This window comes from Parasteatoda tepidariorum, chromosome 8 (assembly GCF_982258835.1).
Source record: "Parasteatoda tepidariorum strain Cologne lab strain chromosome 8, Ptep-v5.0, whole genome shotgun sequence".
NCBI lineage: Eukaryota > Metazoa > Arthropoda > Arachnida > Araneae > Theridiidae > Parasteatoda > Parasteatoda tepidariorum.
Genome location: NC_141762.1, coordinates 109,444,140 through 109,465,426, shown reverse-complemented (window position 1 = coordinate 109,465,426; position 21,287 = coordinate 109,444,140). Strand labels below are relative to the sequence as shown.

At 35.7% G+C, this 21,287-nt stretch overlaps 1 protein-coding gene across 1 annotated transcript in view; it reads right to left on the bottom strand.

Annotated features, from left to right (window-relative positions):
• Positions 1–15,362: 15,362 nt before the first annotated feature.
• The window catches only part of LOC122270512 (uncharacterized), a 230,918-nt gene continuing 224,993 nt past the window's right edge, over positions 15,363–21,287 (bottom strand). The window contains exon 4 of the mRNA XM_043048103.3: positions 15,363–16,000. Within this exon, the coding sequence (XP_042904037.1) occupies positions 15,912–16,000 (89 nt within the window). The 3' untranslated portion in view covers positions 15,363–15,911. The remainder of the gene's footprint in view (positions 16,001–21,287) is intronic.

The following is a 21,287-nucleotide window of genomic DNA, read 5'->3' as shown; positions in this document are numbered from 1 at the left end:
TTTTTATAAATTTTTTTTAAATAATTTGTTAAGTAATATTTGCTAGATCATATTTCTTTTTTATAATATTACCTTATTTCTTATGCTTTTTGCCAAATCCGGAGAGTTTAATTTTTATATTACACTTTTAGTCTACTTTGGCAGTCCCATCTTGCCCGGTCTATCTTGCCCGGATAGTACATTTTTTAAAAAAGATATCCGCAAATTTGTTTAAATAAATAAATTTTAATTTGCACTACTCATTATGTTTGTACAGTTATAACACTACATGGCCACAAATTTGAAAAATTTGTTGCAATGTATTAAACAAATATTTTACCACCATATAAGATAAAACAAAACAATGCTTGCACTTCGGCAACACCTAGTGAACTGACGAAAAAACTTGTGCATATTGAGAACAACAATATTTTCTTTCCGAAAACGCACTTTAGATGTCGCTATTGTGATGCGCATGGAAAAAAAAGCGATGTCCCATCTTGCCCTACCTTCTCCTACTGGTTACTACTAGACTATTAATTCTTTGTTTAATTTTGTTCCATTTAATATTTAATGTAATAAAACTGACTAATACTGTCTTAAAAAAGCTTAATTGTACTTATCTGTAATGTTTGCTTTTAAATTGTGTATTTTAAACTTTGGTATCAGCGGACAAGTAAAAAAAATAATGTAATTTAATTCCTAGGGTATTCGTGATGTGAGTATTACTGGTTTAGAATATAATACTAGTATCACGAAAAAGATTTTTTTGATTGATAGATGAAATTTATATTTTGTGGAAGAGGTTTAATTAGCGCATGCCCCAAGTTGAAAATGTTAATGAGTTCGATTTAGTTTCGATTCCATTAGTTGAAGAGGTTGTTGTTAGGTGTATAAGCCCATATATTATTCAAGTCCGATGTAGGCAAAGCAATTGTTTAACAAAAATCATAAATTGCTTAATAAGGAATCAGATTATAGTAAACAAAGTGCTTTATTTTTGAAATTTATGTGTAATTATAGGGTGCCCCAAAGTATAAAAAAAATGATTCATGCAAATTTAGAAAACGGCAGGGATGGTGTGGGTGCAGGCCCAAGACCATCTTCCATCAAGAAATCAAAGTGTAATGCGTATGTTGAAATAGTTTTAAAGTTAAGGAATTCATGTATTGGCTATTAATTTATTATATTTAACGCCAAAGGATCTTTTTCTCAACCTTACACATACAAATGTGTTGGCGGATAAGAAGGCGGGAAAAATAATAACGAATTTTAATGAAATCAAAACGTTAGCAACCATGTAACGGTTTTCGAATTTAATGCTAATATGTTAGGCAGAGCCGCATTGGCTCAGGGGATAGAGCGTTCGCCTTCCACTGAGGCAAACCGGGTTCGAATCCCAGTCGATACGAATTCCGCATTCGGTTTGCACCGAGCACAGTGCTGACATGAAATATCCTCAGTGGTTGACGGATCATGGGTTAGAGTCCCCTTGCCGTCAGGCTAACCGTGGGGGGTTTTCGTGGTCTTCTCGATGTCACTCAAATGCGGGTTAGTTCCATCAAAAAGTCCTCCACGAAGGCAAAATTTGTCCCAATACTTGATCCAGGAGTTCCCTTGTCTTCTGGATTGGGTTCAAAAGGACAAGGCTACGAAGCTGAACACGAATAGTCGTAAACCCAAAAATTGTGTTCAACGACGGTTACAAAAGAAAACATGTTTAGGCAGAAGTAGAGGGGATCTCTGAATATGGATTTATTCTGCACTTAATTCAAGGTTGTGATATAAAAAGATTACAGATTTATATGAATGATTTTTATTTATTAAAAAAAAAAAAGGATTCTTTTAAATGATAGGAAATATGTTATGCATATTTCAGCAAGACAACTAGATTGTTAATGTTTCGTTTAATTTTGCTCCAAATAAGTTAATTAAACTGACTATTATTGTTTCAAAATAGTTTAATTGTACTTCTGCAGATTTTAGGATTTGAACATGAAAAATAATTATGGCAATTTTTTAGTATTTGCTTAGTTAGTATCATTTTGGAATGATTGTTAAAATTTCGTATTTTGTTAGCAATTTATATTATACTAGGAGGCTTCGCCCCCTGCTCACTGGCGCTCACCAACCCCCGGAACTGCTTTCGCAGTTCATTTCGCATTGCTTCGCAATTCAATGCTCGCTTTGCTCGCTCATTGGATACGTTCTTAACGTCTAGTTTTTGTATACTTTTTTTAATACTGAAGTTCCGAAAACTTTTCCCTGTAGAAAATTCTAAACCTGTACATTTGGACTACTGTAGTTAGTACTGTAAAATTGAAACAATATTTTTAATCAATGAGCCAAGTTCTTCAAGAAGCAGTTGTAGTAGTAGGTTGAACTTTTTATAGAATTTCTTTAAGAACACAATTGTTAATTTAGGCATTTGGCGATACAACACTTTTAGAATTGAAGGATTTGTTACGTCAAGCGCTCAGGTATCATAATTTTGATCTAGTTGCGCTTCTATGTCATTTTGATTTATGTTGCTAAGTTAACTTTCAAAAAATTCTATGGCTGGCAACAGCATTTTTTTTAAGTTGTTTATTTTTATTTCTTTTAGAATTCGTTATTTTTTTGACGAAATGTTTTTTAACCTAACAGAATTCTTTGCCGACTGTTTTCTCTATGAATGAAGAAAATAAAGTAAATATTTAACTGTTGTGATCTTATTTAGTTGTACAAAGTACTTCAGCCGAAATTTGGGAGCCACGAAAGAGAATTATATATATTAGATCAGAAACACATCATTAAAAGGCAGAATGCTTTGGTGTTTTCAAAACAAAGCAAACGTTGCCATCGGCGGAAAAGAAATACAGCCAAAATTTGGGAGCCACGTAAGAGAATTATATATAATAGATTTTTAACGCAAGTTCGCTTTAGATTATAGTTTTGTATAGGAGTAATTTTCCGAATTTTGAATTCAATATAATTAAATGTTTCGCTTTTAAATTGTGTACTCATTGCTTTAAATTTTGATTTGGTGTTTGGATTTAAAATATTGTGATTACCTAGTGCTTTTGCATAATTTTGTAGTAAAATGTATTTTGCATCAATAAGCTGAAATGATAACCTCGCATTTTTAAATTAAAATGAAAAAATAGGAATTCTTTGAAATGCCCTTACTGACTCCGCTCAGGCCATTAAGGCAAGCGGTGCTCCTCTTCTTGGTTTCCAGTGGCATCATCTATGGTCAAAAATTCGACTTCTGCCACACCTATACATCACACCAGTTTATAGGGCAGACCCATTCATACATCCATTCATTCATCCACAGATCGTAATTTTGACCTGAACCAGAAAACGACCCATCTCTAATTCAGTACCCCCAGAGGTATAATTTGTTATGGGAACATGGAGGGCTTTGCGACCCCACAAGGATACTACTACACGGGGAGTATTCAGCCGGCTGGATTCGGACTCCCGTTCTCACGAGCGTGAGTCCAGCGCCCTGCCTACTAGATTATCCCGGCCCCTAAAATTTTGACAAATGTATTTTTTTTAAATACATTTGTCAAAATGTAATTTTGACAAATTACATTTTAATACATTTGTCAAATTTAAATACATACATTTTAATACATTTGTCATTTTAAATACATTTGTCAAATTGTAAAATTTTGACAAAAATATTTTGACAAATATTTTTATTCATAAAAACTATCAGAAATTGTTTTTTCGAATCGGAAAGCGCATAAATGTGTGGTTTTCAAATAGCTTGGATAATACTTGATATTAGGTAAAGTGTTTTGACCACTCTTCTGACTTATTTATTGCAAATATCCCCGTATTGTGATAGTCAAGGATCCAAATAAGTAAATATTTAAGAATTATCCAAATGATCCAAATAAGAAAATATTTGTATGTGACTGATTCGTAACTTAATATTTAGCAGTCCTGCATTAGACTTATCTTAAAGATACGGTTCCCAATAGAACACTGAAGTCAAGCATCAGTGGTCAGTAAGCAGATAACCCCTTTGATCAGTCTGTGTAGGAACCGAGGGTGTCCGGTTTCGGTTCTCATTAAGCTGTTCTACCGTGAAGTGCTTGATTTCGCACGCAGGTCGTCGGGCTACGAAAGCAGGCGAGCCAACCCTTCTTCAGAATTGTGATGGCATGTATTCGTATCATCCTGTGGGATGTTTCACAGACAGATAGTCCATTGTGCAGCTGTAGTACGAGGTAAAAAGTACCTGCCTACCTTATATTCAGCCCTAATCAATTAGAAATTGCGATAGAGGTTTTGCACCGTTGTTTGGGGCGCTTTATTTGTGAAAACGAAAATAAGATTGATCTCTTTTCGATATGTATATGTTACCGGCAAAGTATGAAATCCGGCATTGTATAGAATGCCTAAAATTAGCCGGCAAAGTATGAAATGATTTATGTTTCACACATTGCCTAGGCATTCTATAGATTGCCAAATGAGAAACCGGCAAAGTATAAAATACATCTCCGATTCGTTTCAACTATCACTTGGCAAGGTTCGTGACTTTTAACGCGTGGCTCGTGACTTTTGAGTAATAACAAAAATTATTTTTTTACTGTGCTACGTGGAAATGGAAGAACTTAATGAAACTTGCATAGAAAAATTTAATGAAATGTAAATCAAAATGTCATTCAAGCCTGCCATGTTGCAACAAGTAGGTTAATTTCATATTTTGTATATGAAAATTTTGTTTCCCTTAATAAGAAAGGCTTAAATTTTGTTTTGCATAACTTTTTAATTTTCTTTCCACATTTTGAATAAATGTTTCTCAATATTTTTTCAGAATAACATTTTTATTTTTGAGAAATGCATGTTACTGTGAATGACCGAAATCGGTAATTTTACATTTATTCGATATTTTAATACTTACTGACGATAGATTAGAAGAAGCATCAGTGTAGGGTATACCGGGCAAATGTTTACCAGGCAGTGGCACTTGAGCTTACAAAAAACATCAGTGTAAGGTATACCGGGCAAATGTATATCGGGCAATGGAACTTAACTAATACTAGTATGACTGGGCCTTCGGTAAATGTCCGAAATATATACTAGATCTAGTTTAGTGTCATTTCCCGGTATACCTTACACTGATGTTTTTTTTAAGGATAAGTACCACTGCCCGGTATACCCTACACCGATGTTTTTTTAAGGTCAAGTGCCATTGCCCGGTATACATTTGACCGATACACTGATGTTTGTTCTAATCTATAGTCATTAAGTATTAAAATATCGAATAAATGTAATTAAATCCACGAATAAATTAATATCAAATGGGATGTAATAAATATTTCGGACATTCACCAAAGCGACTATGTGATTGTCAACATTCACCGGTGAAAGTCAACAACTACCGATTTCGCTCATTCACAGTAACATGCACATCATTTACCTCATCCGGACGTTAATTTCATACTTTGCCTAAATAGCAGCCGGCACTCTATAGAATGCCTAGGGATTCAATACAATGCCTAGGAAAAGTATGTCATACTTCTCACATTTCATACTTTGCCTAAAAACGTCAGGCATTCTATAGAATGCCTAGTCATTCTATACAATGCCGGCGTTTCATACTTTTCCGGTAACATATAAAACAGAATGTCTTTCTGCTAGCCAGTAACATGAGAACAGGATTTGGATTCTTTTTTTTCCAATTTGTTTGTGGTTTGTAAACAGTCATCACTTTCGGGGGTCATTTAGTTCCGCCTCAATATCGACAATGGTAAACTTTATTGATCAAGCCAAATGTTGATAGTTTATGTCGGTTTCAGTGCGATTCATAATGGTCCAACATCATTTGATGGTCATCATCATCCAACATTTTCCATTATGCGTTCATGGTTTCTGATATGCCAACGATTTTTTATATTGGCCTATCATGAATCAGTCCAAATTTCTACATTGGGATGGTGGTTGTTCCAACATTGGATTTCTAATACTATGTGAAATTTGTGATGGAACATGAACAAATCATCAAAATTAGTTGCTATTCTTACGTTGGACCATCATAATTCAGTTCGAATTCCTACATTGGAGTGATGGTTACTTATGTTGGTTACCATCCTAAAATATAATGCTTCATGATGGAATTATTGATGGTTACCATCAAGGGAAAATCATCAAACATTTTGACTTGGGTGTCGTAACCTATTGTTACAACTTTCCCTAACATCTTCTCAACGGCTTCATCGAGTTAGGCGGAGTTTTTTATTACAGATTGCGTTCACCTGTAATATTGAAAAATAGATTTCATTGTTTCATCGTTGAGCTGTCAAGGAATAGTAACAAAAGGTTTAAAAAATAAAGATAGACGAAACTGGAGAAAAATGAAAGCTCACTGTTTAAATGCTAGAATAGAAGAGCGAATTCCCAGGCTAATATAAAGTATTGAAATTTAAAGAAATATTATAGCCGTATACGGTATACGGAATACTATACTGTATAGAAATACCATAATATAACGGTAATAGTAATTTTAAACATGCATATTCATATTCGTCCAAATGGTATTTCAATTTCAAGACTTTGAAAATTACGCACTGTTTCTTTTTTAAGAAAAGTTGCAATAACGTTATTTTTATTTTATAACAATCGTTGAACATCCGATCCCAATTTGGGTTTACGACTACTACTGTTCAACTCCGTAGCCTTATTTTGAACCCAATTCAGAAGACAAGTAAACTCCTAGATCAAGTTTTGGGAGAAATTTGCCTTCGTGGAGGACTTTTTGATGAAACTAACCCACATGTAAGTTTGCAGAGGGAAATTACCCATGGGTAGCCTGACGGTAAGGGGACTCTAACCCATGATCCGCCCTGCAGTGGACTGATCGTTAAGACACTGTTCCCAACAGATCACCGAAGTCAAGCATCACTGGCTGCTGTTAGTGTGCGGGTGGGTGACCACTTGGATCAGTCTGCGTAGGGACCGAAGGTGTGCGGTATGGGTCCTCGTTAAACTGTGCTACCGTAAAGTGTTCGACTTCGCGTGCAGGTCGTTGGGCTACCGAAGCAGGGGTGCCATCCCCTCTGCTGAGGATCAAAATTGTGATGGCATGTCTTCGGATCATCCTCAGGGATGTTTCCCAGACCGTCGCCAATAGCCCATTGTGCAGCTCTAGTGCGACGTAAATGAACTACAACAATAACCCATGATCCGTCTAACACTGAGGATATTTAACGTCAGCAATGTGGTAGGTGCAAGCCGGATGCGGAATTAGTATCCAACAGCCATGGCTGGGATTTGAACCCTGTGTGTAATAACGGTAGAAACCATCAGAACAAATTAATAGACGCTGAACAATTGAATTGAGATATTTATAATTTTTAATTGAGTTTAAAAGAGCTGGTGCCTCTTAATAAGAATCGCTTTAAATTGATAAAAAGTGGAATTTTCATGATAAGAGTAAAGATGGTTTAGTCTTCTCCAAACTTCCCTACAGTGATGATTTTAAGGTACTTTGCCAGGTATACGATCGAACAGTATTCCTAAAAGTATTGTTTTAACGCTAAATATCACTACCAATATTTCTTACATTGATGTTTTCTCACCCGCGTCAATATTTTTGATGATTTTTCGATTGATGGATCAACATATTTTTGATGGTATCCATCAATACTTCTATCATGAACCATTATATTTTTTGATGGTAATTTTTGACTATTATATTTTTTTGCCACTGCTCGGTATACATTTGCCCGGTATTTCCTACAAGGTTTCTTTGAAATTAAATGATCTTCTTTGTTCTGAAATTATGTCTCGAAAATTACGTAGAGCATAAAAGTGCATCAAATAACTTAGAGAATTATCATAAAACATTAGGTAAGTAAGCATTGAAAGATCTAATCTAACAGTATCTGAAGTTCCAAAAATGAACGAATCAAAAATTAAATATGAACCAGGAAACTAACATTCAGATTTTGGTTCTGCAACAAATACTGGCCGTTATAGCTTTGGATGAGTATCTTAGGGTGAAAAACTCATCACTCAGTTACTATTCATTTTGTATCTTGTCTTTTCTAAAATCAATTTTTCGAACAAATAGTTGAGGTTTTAAGCTCCAATTGTTTTTAAATTTGTTATACTTTACGAACCGTGCTAGCTGAATTCAATCATCTATATTATCTACGCTTATGTATTAAAATAAATTGCGATATGAAATTTCTGAGCTAGGTAATCCTCTTAGTACGGATCATTCATTGCTTGTTAAGAGTTACTTAAATTCTGATATTCTTCTTCATCCTTGCTCTACAGCTCTTTCAGAGCCTCCCGATGATTTTGGATCATTTTTATCTGCTGTTCGAGTTTTTTTGTAATTGATACTTTTAGATGCTTCCAGGTCTTACTCTATATCTTGACCCTCCTGGCTTTCAGCCAAATAATCTTTTGGCATTTCTTAGGATGAGTCACTGTCTGGTTCCTTATATTTATCTAATTTTTTTTAATTCTGAACCCAATCTGGAAGACAAGTGAACTCCTGGATCAAGTATTGGTAGAAATTTACCTTCTTGGTGGGTTTTTTGATAGAACTAACCCTTATCTGTGTTACATAGTGAGGAAAATCACGAAAACCTTCAAAACCCCAATTTAAATTATATGACAACTATTATCTCAATTATTTTCAAGTTACGGTTAATTTTAGGAGGTTGCAAGTAATATTTTAATTTATCCTCGTACAACCGTCGTAAAACAGCGGAAAATTTTTTTGAGTTTACTACTACTAATGTCCAATTCCGTAGTCTTGTCATTTTGAAAACAATCCAGGAGACAATAGAATTCTTGAATCAAGCATTGGGACAAGCTAGCCTTCATGGAGGACTTTATGGATGGATATAACCAGCATTTGCGTTACATGGAGAAGAAAACCACGAAACTCTCCCACGGTTAACTCGACGGCTAGGGGATTCTAGGTAATGATCCTCTATACCTCTGATCTAATATACTTTTGAGTATATTTTACGTCTACACTTGCATTCAGTGGGAGCAGAATTCTTATCTACCAGCCACCGCCGGGATTTGAACCTGCGACATCTTATTGTGAATCAAATACTTTATCCCCTGAGATGCCGCGGATCTAACTTTATTTGTTCCGAGCTTCCATTCCTTCAAATCTAGACGAAATTCCTCCAATCAAATTATGATAATGTTTTATTTTATATACGTTCCCGCTCCTGTAACATTTTATTGACTTTAAAAAATAGAAGTTATTATAGCTGACAGCTTTTTATCATTTAAAAGGCGATTGTTTCAAAGCATCTTGTCTGTATGCAAAATTTCTAAATAAATTCAATTTAAAAAGCCGTTAAATTAAAAAGCAATAGAACAAGCTGCTTTTGTATGAAAAGACGTTTTATGGCATAAAATAGAATGAATCGCTCTCGTCCCGTATAAAAGGGGGGGGGATGTCCCGGAAGACGATTAAAAGTGTCGTAAAAACTCGATTAGCATAAACAAACACGAATTCACCATATAATAGAAATTCCTTATCAAATAGCAAATAAAGGAAACATAAATTTTTTTCCTTCGAAAATAAAACTTCCTTCCATTCGATTGAGAAATCAATAGAGCGATTTCTCCCTTTCTCCCTTTGTAGGGAATAAAATCAACATTTCGTTTTACTTTCTTCAACATTTCGTTCTTTTTAATTTTCATAATTGTACATAAAAAGTTAGTAAATCTCTCTTTGATTATAAGTGTGTTAAAAGGGATGAACTAGATCATTTATTTTTCTGGAATTTGAAAACGATAATAAATTACAAAACGATGGGTGATCTAGTTGCGCCTTCGTTATTGTTGTATTTTTTAAGTGATCTAGTTACGCTACCGATGTTTTTCAGTTTGGATTTGTTCTCGAGTACGATGTTCATTATTTGCTAGAACGGTTATGTTGAAGATTATTAAAAAGTTGCAAAGTTTTTAACGTTAGTAGTGGTAGATATTTCAAACAGAGCTGTGTTTTAATTATTTTCTAGTTCGTGCTTTAATATTTCAGTTGTGCTCTTAATCAGTTCTAGTTCGCGTTTTAATTAAGTGTGCTAAAAAAAAGAGGAAATATTTTTTTTTTTAGAATTAAGTAAACTAAAAGATCTTATCATCTGCAAAGGTTTTTTGAATCGTCTAACCAAAAACATTAATTTCATATGCTAATTTTATTTAATACTGAATTACTAATATCATATACTAGTAATTTGTTCAACAGCCGTTTTCGAGTGAACGACTATCTACGTTCAACACCGTAGCGTCGTAATTTTTAACCCAGATACAACTCATCGATCAAGCATTGGACTTTATTTGTATTTGTAGCCGACTTTTGGTGGACACGAACCGCATTTGCTTTACATGGAGAGAAAAATCATGAAAAACCTTCCCCGGGATGCGAACCAGGTCGATGCGAACCAGGAACAGAATTCGCCTCTATCAGCCATCGCTGAGGTTTGAACCCGGTTCATCTTATACGAAGCGAGCGTTCTATCCCCTGAGTCACGACAGACCGATTGAATTGCACTTTGAAAAGAGCCAGGCTTATTATTATAAAAATCTACAGTATTTTCTAATCAGCTTAAGGAATTAAAGGCTTATTACAGCACTTATGTCCTTAGACATATTGCATTGATTTCTCAGATCATTTTATTATTTTAAAATATAATATTCATCGTTCAGTTAACCTGCTTTATTTCTGACTGTTTGCCATAAGCTCAGAGTGGTGAAGGAAAATTATAAATAGCAGTATTTTAGTTTTATTGCAGTAAGAAAGTTCAGTCCAATGAATTCTAAACACAATTCTTAATTAGCCTAAAGGCACAATGAAAGATTGTAATAAGCTTAAAATACACTAGGTTAATTCGAAGATAAGTTTATACAATCAGCTTGACACATTGCAAAATGGATGGTGACATTTGTAAAATATTGTAATTTAAAATTAACATATAACAATAATACATTGCGAAGCTAAGAGCTACAATGTAATGCAGAAAAGTCTGGTGCAAAATTGCACCCATTTATGATACTCGTTTACCGAATGATAATTTCATGCAAAAAATAATCTTTAATAATTATTTATTATTATTCAATTTAATACTGGGCGAATAAAAATTTCAACTATGAACCATAAACTTTTTTTATACTATATTAATCTACTAATTTTAATAAAGTGAAATCTAAAGATTAAATTATTTTTACTAACAAGAAGCTGAGAAAAATTAAAATTATTTTTAAAAAAAATAATTTGGTTATAATGAAAAATATATTTATATGGAGCGATTATAATTGCTTAAATTTAGTAACCTTACAACGGACTTGACTTTCGCAAGCCTAGCGTAAACTTTATTCATGATTTTTCATTGCTTTGATTCGATATAGTTTTCTTTTTTTTAATTATAAAATACCTACGATGTTTCTTTTTTAAATCGTCGGTAAATTTATAATTAATTTAGTATAGAGAGCGACGGTTATGAAATTAAAATAAAACTCCATTGTTACTGGAAGCGCACATTTTTCAAAACTCAGAAAATATTAACATACTATATTTGTTCAGATTTATAGTTTTTTCTGAACATATTTTAAAATGTAAATCCCAAAATATATTATTTTTTAACAAGTTTTTTTTGTCAATAAACTGTTTAAGCAAACAAAGATTATGTGTGAACTAATAGAAGCAAAAACTTCTATTAGTTCACGCATTAGGTATTTAATTACGTCACACTAGAGCTGCACAATGGGCTATTGGCGACGGTCTGGAAAACATCCCTGACATATAATATATATAAACATATAATTTCGCATCCGGGTTGCACCGACCACAGTGCTGACGTAAAATATCTCAGTGGTAGATGGATCATGGGTTAGAATCCCTTTGCCGTCAGACTAATCGTAGGAGGTTTTCGTGGCTTTCCTCTCTATGTAACGCAAATGGGGATGAGTTCCATCAAAAAGTCCACCATGAAGGCTGTTTCTCCCAATGCTTTGTCCAGGAGTTGCCTTGTCTCCTGGATTGGATTCAAATTGACAAGGACTACGGAGTTGAACATTAATGGTCATAAACCCAAAAATTGGGTCGGCCGTTCAGCGACAGTTATAAAATAAAATAAAATATTACTTGAAACGTTCTTAAATTAACCGTAACTTTAAAATGGTTGAAATTATAGTTGTCAGGAAATAATATAATTTAAATTTAGGTTTTGAAGTGGGTAATGTAGAGGCATTGAGGCATTAGACTGTTAGTAAAAGAGTGTATTTTAGAAATTTTGATTAGAAAAGTAGAAAGGGAATGGATAGAAGAAATTAGGACTTACTAGAAGAGTCACAGTCAAATTAGACAGTGGAAAGATATAGACATGTTGTATTTTTCTGGGGGTTTTAGTTGGGATGTTTTTTTTTTTTGGATCTGGATGTGCGATTAATTACATCTATTGGGACATTTATGTTTTCTTTCTTTATTTTTTTATGTATATTTCTTTTAACTCAACTATAGTGAAAAGAGTTCTATTCTTGCAGGAATCTTAGATGTGTTGTCCTTTGCTTCAAGAGTTTATTCTTTGAAAAGGATTTTTTCTCCTCTATTATTTTGCATTGTAATTTTTTATGGCTGTGATTGTGGGTCTGTCTAAGATTGTGATAACTGTCTGACCAAATGGTTGTGGAGGTGATTGAGTTGTTATTTATTATGGATTTGATGGCATCTAGGACTGCTAGGGCCTTTCTCTGAAAGATGGCTTTTTCCTTTCTAAGTTTAATTTTTTTAAATCCTTCGTTCGTTCATTGCAATGGAACTGGGCGTCTGAGACCCTTTATTTTTTCGAAATCTGTATTGCATTCCGTGCCTTTATCCATCATCGATCCGCCTATAAAAATATTTATTTGGCTCGGTATTCGTAACTGTTGTTGAATTTTGTTAATATTTTTGCTCTCAATGAATCAAGTTGAAATTAGCCGGTTGCATTATGTTTAGTTTTCTCTTCGAATCCTTTGGAGTAATTTCATTGTTGCCGAAACTAATGGATGCATTTCTGTTCTACTGGAGGTTAACTCTAAATCACTTCTTTACCCAAATCGAAATTCTTGATGGTCCCATCAAAACATTTCGATGTGTTCAATGCGTTTCATAACAGTCTAACATCATTTTATGATCACCATCATCCAACATTTTCCATTATGTGGTCATGGTTTTTGATAGGCCAACAAACTTCCATCATTCCATGACGGAAAATGCTATTTTAATACTAAGATCGTTAGAGATCAATTTTCATTCTCATGAACTAACAAATCGTAATGGTCCATGGTACCAACTATACATTTCCATGATAGTTTAATGGGAATTTGTTCATCAGTGCTCAAACATTTGGTTTCTAAGAAACTATGACGGATGTCCCGCAGTGGTCTGATCGTTAAGACACGGTTCCCAGCAGATCACCGAAGTCGAGCCTCACTGGCTGCTGTCAGTATGCGGGTGGGTGACCACTTGGATCAGTCTGCGTAGGGACCGAGGGTATGAGGTATGGGTCCTAGTTAAACTGTGCTACCATAAAGTGCTCGACTTCGCGTGCGTGCAGGTCGTCGGGCTACCGAAGCGGACGTGCCATCCCCTCTGCAAAGGATCAAAATTGTGATGGTATGTCTTCGGATCATCCTTAGGAATGTTTCCCACACCGTCGCCAATAACCCATTGTGCAGCTCTAGTGCGACATAAATGAACTACAACAAAAAACATGACGGAAATTTCAGATGGTTCGACATGAACAAACCATCAAAACAACTTGCCATTCTTACGTTTGGACTGTCATAAATCAGTTCGAATTCCTACATTCGGATGATAGTTGCTTATGTTGGATACCATCATAAATATAATGGTTCATGACGGAATTGTGAATGGTTACCATCAAGATTATGTTGGTTCATCAATGGAAAACCATCAAAAATTTCGATTTGGGTGTGAATGATGATATGCAGTGATTAAAGTGCTGAAATTAGAAGAATCTGTTATGTATGCTATGTTCCAATTATATTAATTAGAAATGTAATTTTCTTAGTATGCTGCCTATGTCTTTTAAAAATTGTTTTGTATTCTGGAACCAGATTATGGCCTCGTGAGCCCTCTTCCTTCCCGTAAAAACCTTAGAGGGATTTTTTTGTGTGTTTTGTCTGCATGCTCCGAGAATCACCAGCCATTCTTTGGTGGGACTGAATTTGCGTAACAGATTTTTCTTTTTGGAAATTAACATATTCTGCCCAGGTGAGTGACTCATCAATGCAAAAATTTTATCTTGTCTACAGTAAATTGCTGGGCCGTTGTCCACGCTACTTTTTATAAGCTATATCTAGGTTATGGTTGTTTCCTTGGAGAGGCCTTTGGATGGGCATTAATCATTAAGGAGCTGCTGTGGTCAGAATCCTTAAGTCGAAGGTAAAATCATCAGTGAAAGATCTGCATCGTGTTGATGTTTAAGCTGGTCTCTTAGCTCGTTCCAGACTTCCCGATGTGGCAGGTAAACTGTCGTCATCCATGATACTGGGTAATTGTATGAACTTTGTGGGGCGCCGATTGTTTGTATTTTTTGAAGTATAACCTTCTGGATTAGTAAGCATTACCTGTCTATCTTGTGAAAAGCTTTTAAAAAGGTTTAAAGATGTTAAAAAAGACATAATGTGGGTTAAAAGTGTTCAGGTTATCTTTGCGCTGAAAGTTATAAAATGATCCTGAAATATCTGGTCACAGTATCATTGTGTAGAATTTTTTTTCGTTTAGGTTGGTGTTTATTGCTTTAAAAATATGAAGTAGAGTAATTTCAACCTAGACACTTATTCTGAAATCGATTCGGGGGTTGCTTAACAAGTTATTCACCTCAATCTGATACGTTACCCTTTTAATAAATTTCGCATTTCTCGGTAAAAATGCACTTGAGCGAGGATTTTTTATTTGTTTTGGTTAAATAAGTTGTTGAAATTTAGGAGATAATTTTAAAGTTTAAAGATGTTAAAAGAGTTCTAATGATTTTGGAGGTGCTTTTAGAAGTTGTTGCTGTGGCGCCATCTATGGCCAAGAATTCGACTTCTGCCACACCATACGTCGCACCCGTTAATACGGTGGACCCATTCATACATCCATTCATTCATCCACAGATCGTAATTTTGACCTGAATCAGAGAACGATCGATCTCCAATCCAGTACCCCCAGAGGTATTGATTTGTTATGGGAGCATGGAGGACTTTTGCGACTCGACAGATTTAACGTGCATCAGTCACTTTACTACACGGGGAGTCTTCGGCCGGCGGGATTCGAATCCACGAACTCTCGGACATGGGCCCAGCGCCCTACCGACCAGGCTATCCCGGCCCACGGTGCTTTTAGATGCAAAGTGTTTAACAGAAAATTATTTTCTTTTATTATGCTTGAATTTAATTACAAATAAATTAAATGTATCATGTAATAAGAACATACATAATAAGTTATGTACACAATTCCCACGAAGCTGCTCACAATTGTTTTCAAGATAATCAGGCGATCTACTTGATTCTAAATGAACAATTTCCAACAACTATCAAAAAAGTAATTCGTAAATCCTTTTCATAACTAATCAATCACCTTCAGTCACGCTTTTGTTCGCAATTTTAGTTGCTGCCTGCTTTTTGAGCGCATTCGATAAAGATATCTCCCCCCCTCCCATAAACAGAGTAAGGGGAGGGGAGATTGTGTGAGCAGCATTTTCGATGCCGTCCTATCTTCTTCTCCGCCAGAAAGTCCAGTGTTTATTTGTTTGAAGGAAAAAGAATGGAATTAATCCAAAGGATTGATGAAGAGTTGTTCCCACTTCAGACAAAGGATTGTGGGTATGTTGTGAAAGTGGGCAGCATCCGGCTTCTTAGGAACGGATGACTATCACAGTGTGAGGTTTGGATGGGATGACCAGTCACCAGAGGAAGGCATAGAACAATCCCGCTACCAACAGGAGGCCACGTTGAAGGTGACCACCGCTTTTACATCCTGACGCCAAGAATTCTGTTGAAAGAGAAGTATAATAGTATAAAACAGTAGTATAATAGTATAAAACAGTAGTATAATAGTATAAAACAGTAGTATAATAGTATAAAACAGTAGTATAATAGTATAAAACAGTAGCATAAAAGTATAAAACAGTAGTATAATAGGATAAAACAGTAGTATAAAAGTATAAAACAGTAGTATAAAAGTAATATAAAGCAGCAGCATATTATATTATATTCGTCGTTGAACAGCCGAGCCAATTTTGGGTTTACGACTACTAATGTTAAACTCCGTAGACTTGTCATTTTGACCCAATCCAGAAGACAAAGAAACTCCTGCATCAGTACCCCCAGAGGTATTGATTCGTAGTGGGAACACGGAGAACTTTGCGACTCGACAGATCTTACGTGCATCAGTCACCATTTACTACACAGGGAGTCTTTGACAGGAGGGGATCGAACCACGAAATCTTGGACATGGGCCCAGTGCCCTACCAACCAGGCTATGACGGCTTAAAATAGTAGTATTATAAAACAGCATTAACCGTTTGAGTCCCAGGGGGTGGTGAAAAAACACTGTCGAAGAATCCTCAACAGCCATTCTCTAAATGAGTACAAAGAGACCCAAGCGGCGTGATAGAGCTTTGTTTATTTTACATCAATGAATCCCAATCGAAGTAATATAGAGCTTCTTGTATTTGTTAGGTAACGCGTCTTTTTTTCCTCATCGCTCCGTCACATTCATTGAAGTTTTCAAAGCGGTCTGACGTATTCTTGCGCGAGTGTTTCTTTCTCATTGTTAATAATTGCGCGTTTTGAAATAGTTCGACGAAGCAACGCAAAAGTAAGCAAAAAATGAATCTAAATTACAGTAAAACTTTTTTAAAATTTGGTGTATCCCCAAAAAGGTCGAATGAATGGAAAAGGAAAATCAATGAGCATCATCACAAATCCATGTGATCATATTATTGACGATTGTTTCCGTAAATTACAAAAGAATACTTCACAGGATAGTGATAAAAATGAAATAAAAAAAAAGCATTTGGAAAAACGTATTATCATAGTATTATTCTACCTATTGTAAAATGTACTATTTACATTAAAAGGAGCTGTGTGATGTACTTGCTTCAGAAAATCAGTGAGCGACTTCAACAATCGTTAACGAAGTCAATCGTCAGTTCGAAATGTACAGGGTTTTCTCGACATAAAATCTCTCTGCCTTGGTCTCAAACGGTTCATTTCACAAACTTCATTTATTTTTGAATATCGACGGATAACTATTTTCTCAGTTTCTGCGGTATTTTTGGCCAAATCTTCACAGTAAGTAAACTTTTGAACATCCCACTCAGCTTCTTCTTCTTCTTCATAAGCGCAACAGCCTTTCACAGGCCAAGGCTGACTCGCAGATTTTCCTCCATCCGGCCCTGTCCGGTGCGACGGCCCGCCATCGGTTGACTCCCAATAGCTTGAGGTCCTTTTCAACGTCGTCTATCCATCTTGTAGGTGGTCGCCCCTACGTCTCGTCCCTTCAATTGTGGAAAAAGTCACTTTTTTGGCAGGGACGGCATCAGAATTTCTGAAGAGGTGGCCCAGCCACCTAATGCGTGATGCTTTAATAGTTCTCACAATGTCGGTCCCACCGAATTTGTCATATTTTTCCCCACTCAGCTTCATCAAAAAATAACCTTAAAAACTTAATTTAAATAATTAATTTTTCATCTCCCGTGATGGCTGAGGGGATAAGGCGTTCGCCTTCCAATGAGGTGAACCGGGTTTGAAACTCAGTCGATACGAATTCCGCATCCAGCTTGCACCGAACACAGTGCTGCCGCAAAATATCATCAGTGGTAGACGAATCATGGGTTAGAGTCCCCTTGCCGTTAGGCTAGCCATAGGAGGTTTTCGTGATCTTCCTCTCCATGCAACACACATTTGGGTTATTTCCATCAAAAAGTCCTTCACAAGGGCAAATTTCACCCAATACTTAATCCAGGAGTTCTCTTGTCTTCTGGATTGGGTTCAAAATGACAAGGCTATGGAGTTGAAATTTAGAAATCGTAAACCCAAATTTGGGTCGGCTGTTTAACGACGGTTATAAAATTTAGGAAATAAGATAAATCTTTTATGAAACAATCTTAATACTAAAATTTATTTTATATAATATACTGCTCAAAAAATTGAAAGGATATTGAGGTTGTGGGTTGATCTTGCCATTAGAAAATTGTTTGTATGATTGATATATTATCGACAGATGTTGTACGTTGTTGTATATGAGATAAAAATGCGTTTTATTGAGCATTTGTGTACAAAAGTTAAAAAACAAACAAACACAATTTGTGTCTATGAGAAAAACAAATAAAAAAAGGTTTTTCCATAAAAGAAAATAGGTTTCCTCGGACGGCCAGGAACGTTGATCACCTTTGACGTATCGAGTCAATGAGATTATTAACGTGGTGATAAGATATTCTGTCCCACTCCTCCAAAAGAGTTATTTCCAGTTCTTGGAGAGTTTGTGGGGGTGGTAGGCGTCAAGTAATTCGTCTGCCTAGAATGTCCCAAACATGCTCGATGGGGTTCATGGCCAGAGAACAAGCAGGTCAATCCATTTGTATGATTCCTTCCTTCAGAAAGAAATCATTAACCACGTTTGCACGATGTGGCCTGCAATTGTCCATGAACATGAAGTCCTCTCCAATTTCTGCAGGGACTACAATAAGTCTTGGAATCTCATCCCTATATCCGCGACGGTTCAGAGTTTCATTTCGAATGATATGGAGATCAGTGCCCCCTCCCCTCGATAGAAATGCCAGCATTGACCATCACTCCCCCGTCACCAAATCTTACACTTTCAAGAACGACCGCAGGATTGTTTCTAGAGCCATGTTCCCTAAAAATGGAAATACGCCTATTATCAGGAAGGGCAGAAAAACGGGTAAAAAGAGAATATTGCCCTATTCATTTCTCCTCCAGTTCACGTGCTCTGTTGCCTACTCACTGCGGGCACAACGGTTGAAGATTGTACCAATTGTTGAAGAGTGAAGATTGAAAGAAGAGTAACATTCATATTTCGATTTATCCGAGCCATTAGCTTCAAATGGGTGTTGTTGCACGCCTTTGCCCTGATATTCGGCCTGAATTTTCAATCTCCACAAAAACAATTCCAGATCCTGGAAATAGCAATTTTCAAAACTTCAATGGCTTCTGCTACTTCGGTTTGTGTTTGGCCCACCTCTAACTGGCCAACAACTCTCCAAGTTTCTGACTGGCTTAAATGACTAACTCACACTCATCAAAACAACGCGCTTACTGAATGTCGATCATTTTTTGTGTGCGCTTTGTCTTACATTAAGTTGAAAGTCAAATCAAATTCGCTGCCGTTAAAGCGTCGTCTTCAACGCCAAACTCAAAATTTGTGTACTGCGAGGTTTGAAAATACGGAATGAGCCTCTTCTTCGATTTTAAGAAACAAAAAAAAAATTGCTCATACCATTATTTTATACATGACTTATAATATCCTTGCATTGTTTTGAGCTGTGTATTACTAGAAAAATATTGGTCTTATGCGGTGTAAAGTGAAGGATAGCACATATCCGCACTATTATGAAGCACAAGTTAGAGCGTGGAACCACGATATTCCAGACCATGCATATCATTCATAGTGTATTTTGCTCTGGTGTTGATTGGCGTCAGTGTTGGTCGAACAAGGACCAAACGCAGTCCCAAGCGTCATGTCCAACAAAACAAAAAAGCTGATGGTGAGTGTTACATATTTTAGCACTGGTGGGATCCATTATTTTTTGAAACCTGGCCCATCGGACACAATAGAAATAACCTACAATTGTTGTTGTTGTTGTTTTCATATGCCTGTTTAGGCAGAGGGGTGCGATTGTTCTTGTTTGTCAGTGGCGCCACCTATGGCCAAGAATTAGACTTCTGCCACACCCACACGTCACACCCGTTTGTAGGGCGGACCCATTCATGGAACCATTTATTCATCCACAGATCGTAATTTTGACCTGAATCAGAGAACGATCGATCTCCATTCCAGTTCCCCCAGAGGTTGTGATTTGTTGTGGGAACATGGAGGACTTTGCGACTCGACAGATTTAACGTGCATCAGTCACTTTTTGCTACACGGGGAGTCTTCGCCCGGCGGTGTTCGAACCCACAAACTCTCGGACATGGGCCCAGCTCCCTACCCACTAGGCTATCCCGGCCAACCTATAACTAACTCGACGAAATGAGGCTAAAACTTTTATTTTCTTCCAATTTAATGCACTGAAATGAAGAGAATTTCCAGACTGAGTCGATTATCTCTAGAACTACGGGATCGATTTAAATGAAATTTGATATGACATTGATACAATACAAAACAAATAACCATTCAACAATTGTAATACACTCTATTGATCATGCGTGTAACACTAGTTGGAGTAGAAACGTATGAAACAGCGGTTGCAAAATAAACAAAAAAAATCGGCGGTTGCAGAATAATCGACCAAGTCGGCAAATTCTCCTAATTTCTCCCACCACTGTACTTAAAGACCTAGTATAAGGAAAATGTTTGAAAAATACATACAAAATATTATCTCAGTTTCAGAAATAAATGTTTTTGAACAAACAAGAACTCCCCATAAAATAACATAAATAGTATACGAATTTTATGCATTTTTATGTTTATTCTTATAAAAATCGGTTCGAAGTTGAATTATAGTATCGGTATTTTTAATCAATATAATAAGGTACAAATTTGCTTCAAAATGAATAAGGTGTTCAATTAAACCATACTTCAGTTCAAGTTGAAAAATAATATATGAGATGAAAATTGGTTCCCAGCTAGGATCAGCAGTTAAGTACAAAATAAATTCAAAACCATTTCTGCTCAAATAATTCTGGATATTCTGAAGAATCAATTTTTGAGTTTGAAGAGAAATCGATAACAAAAAAATAGCACATCATATTGCAGAAAATATTTTTTGGGCATAGTTTCCACTCGTGTTAATTTATTTGTCTTAGCACTGAAAAAAGCTTTTTTTTTCTTCTATTAATTTACTTATAATCTAATTTTAATTAAACAGTTTATAAACATTTTTGAAGAAAAAAAAAATTGCGATTTACATTTTAAAACATGTTTAGAAAAAACTCTAAATCTGAACAAATATAGTATGTTTCTGAGTTTTGAAAAATGTGCGCTTCCAGTAACAATGGAATTTTATTTTAATTTCATAACCGTAGTGAAACAGCCGACCCAAATTTCAGGGATTTGCCACTACTCATGATCAATTCCGTAGCCTTGTCATTTT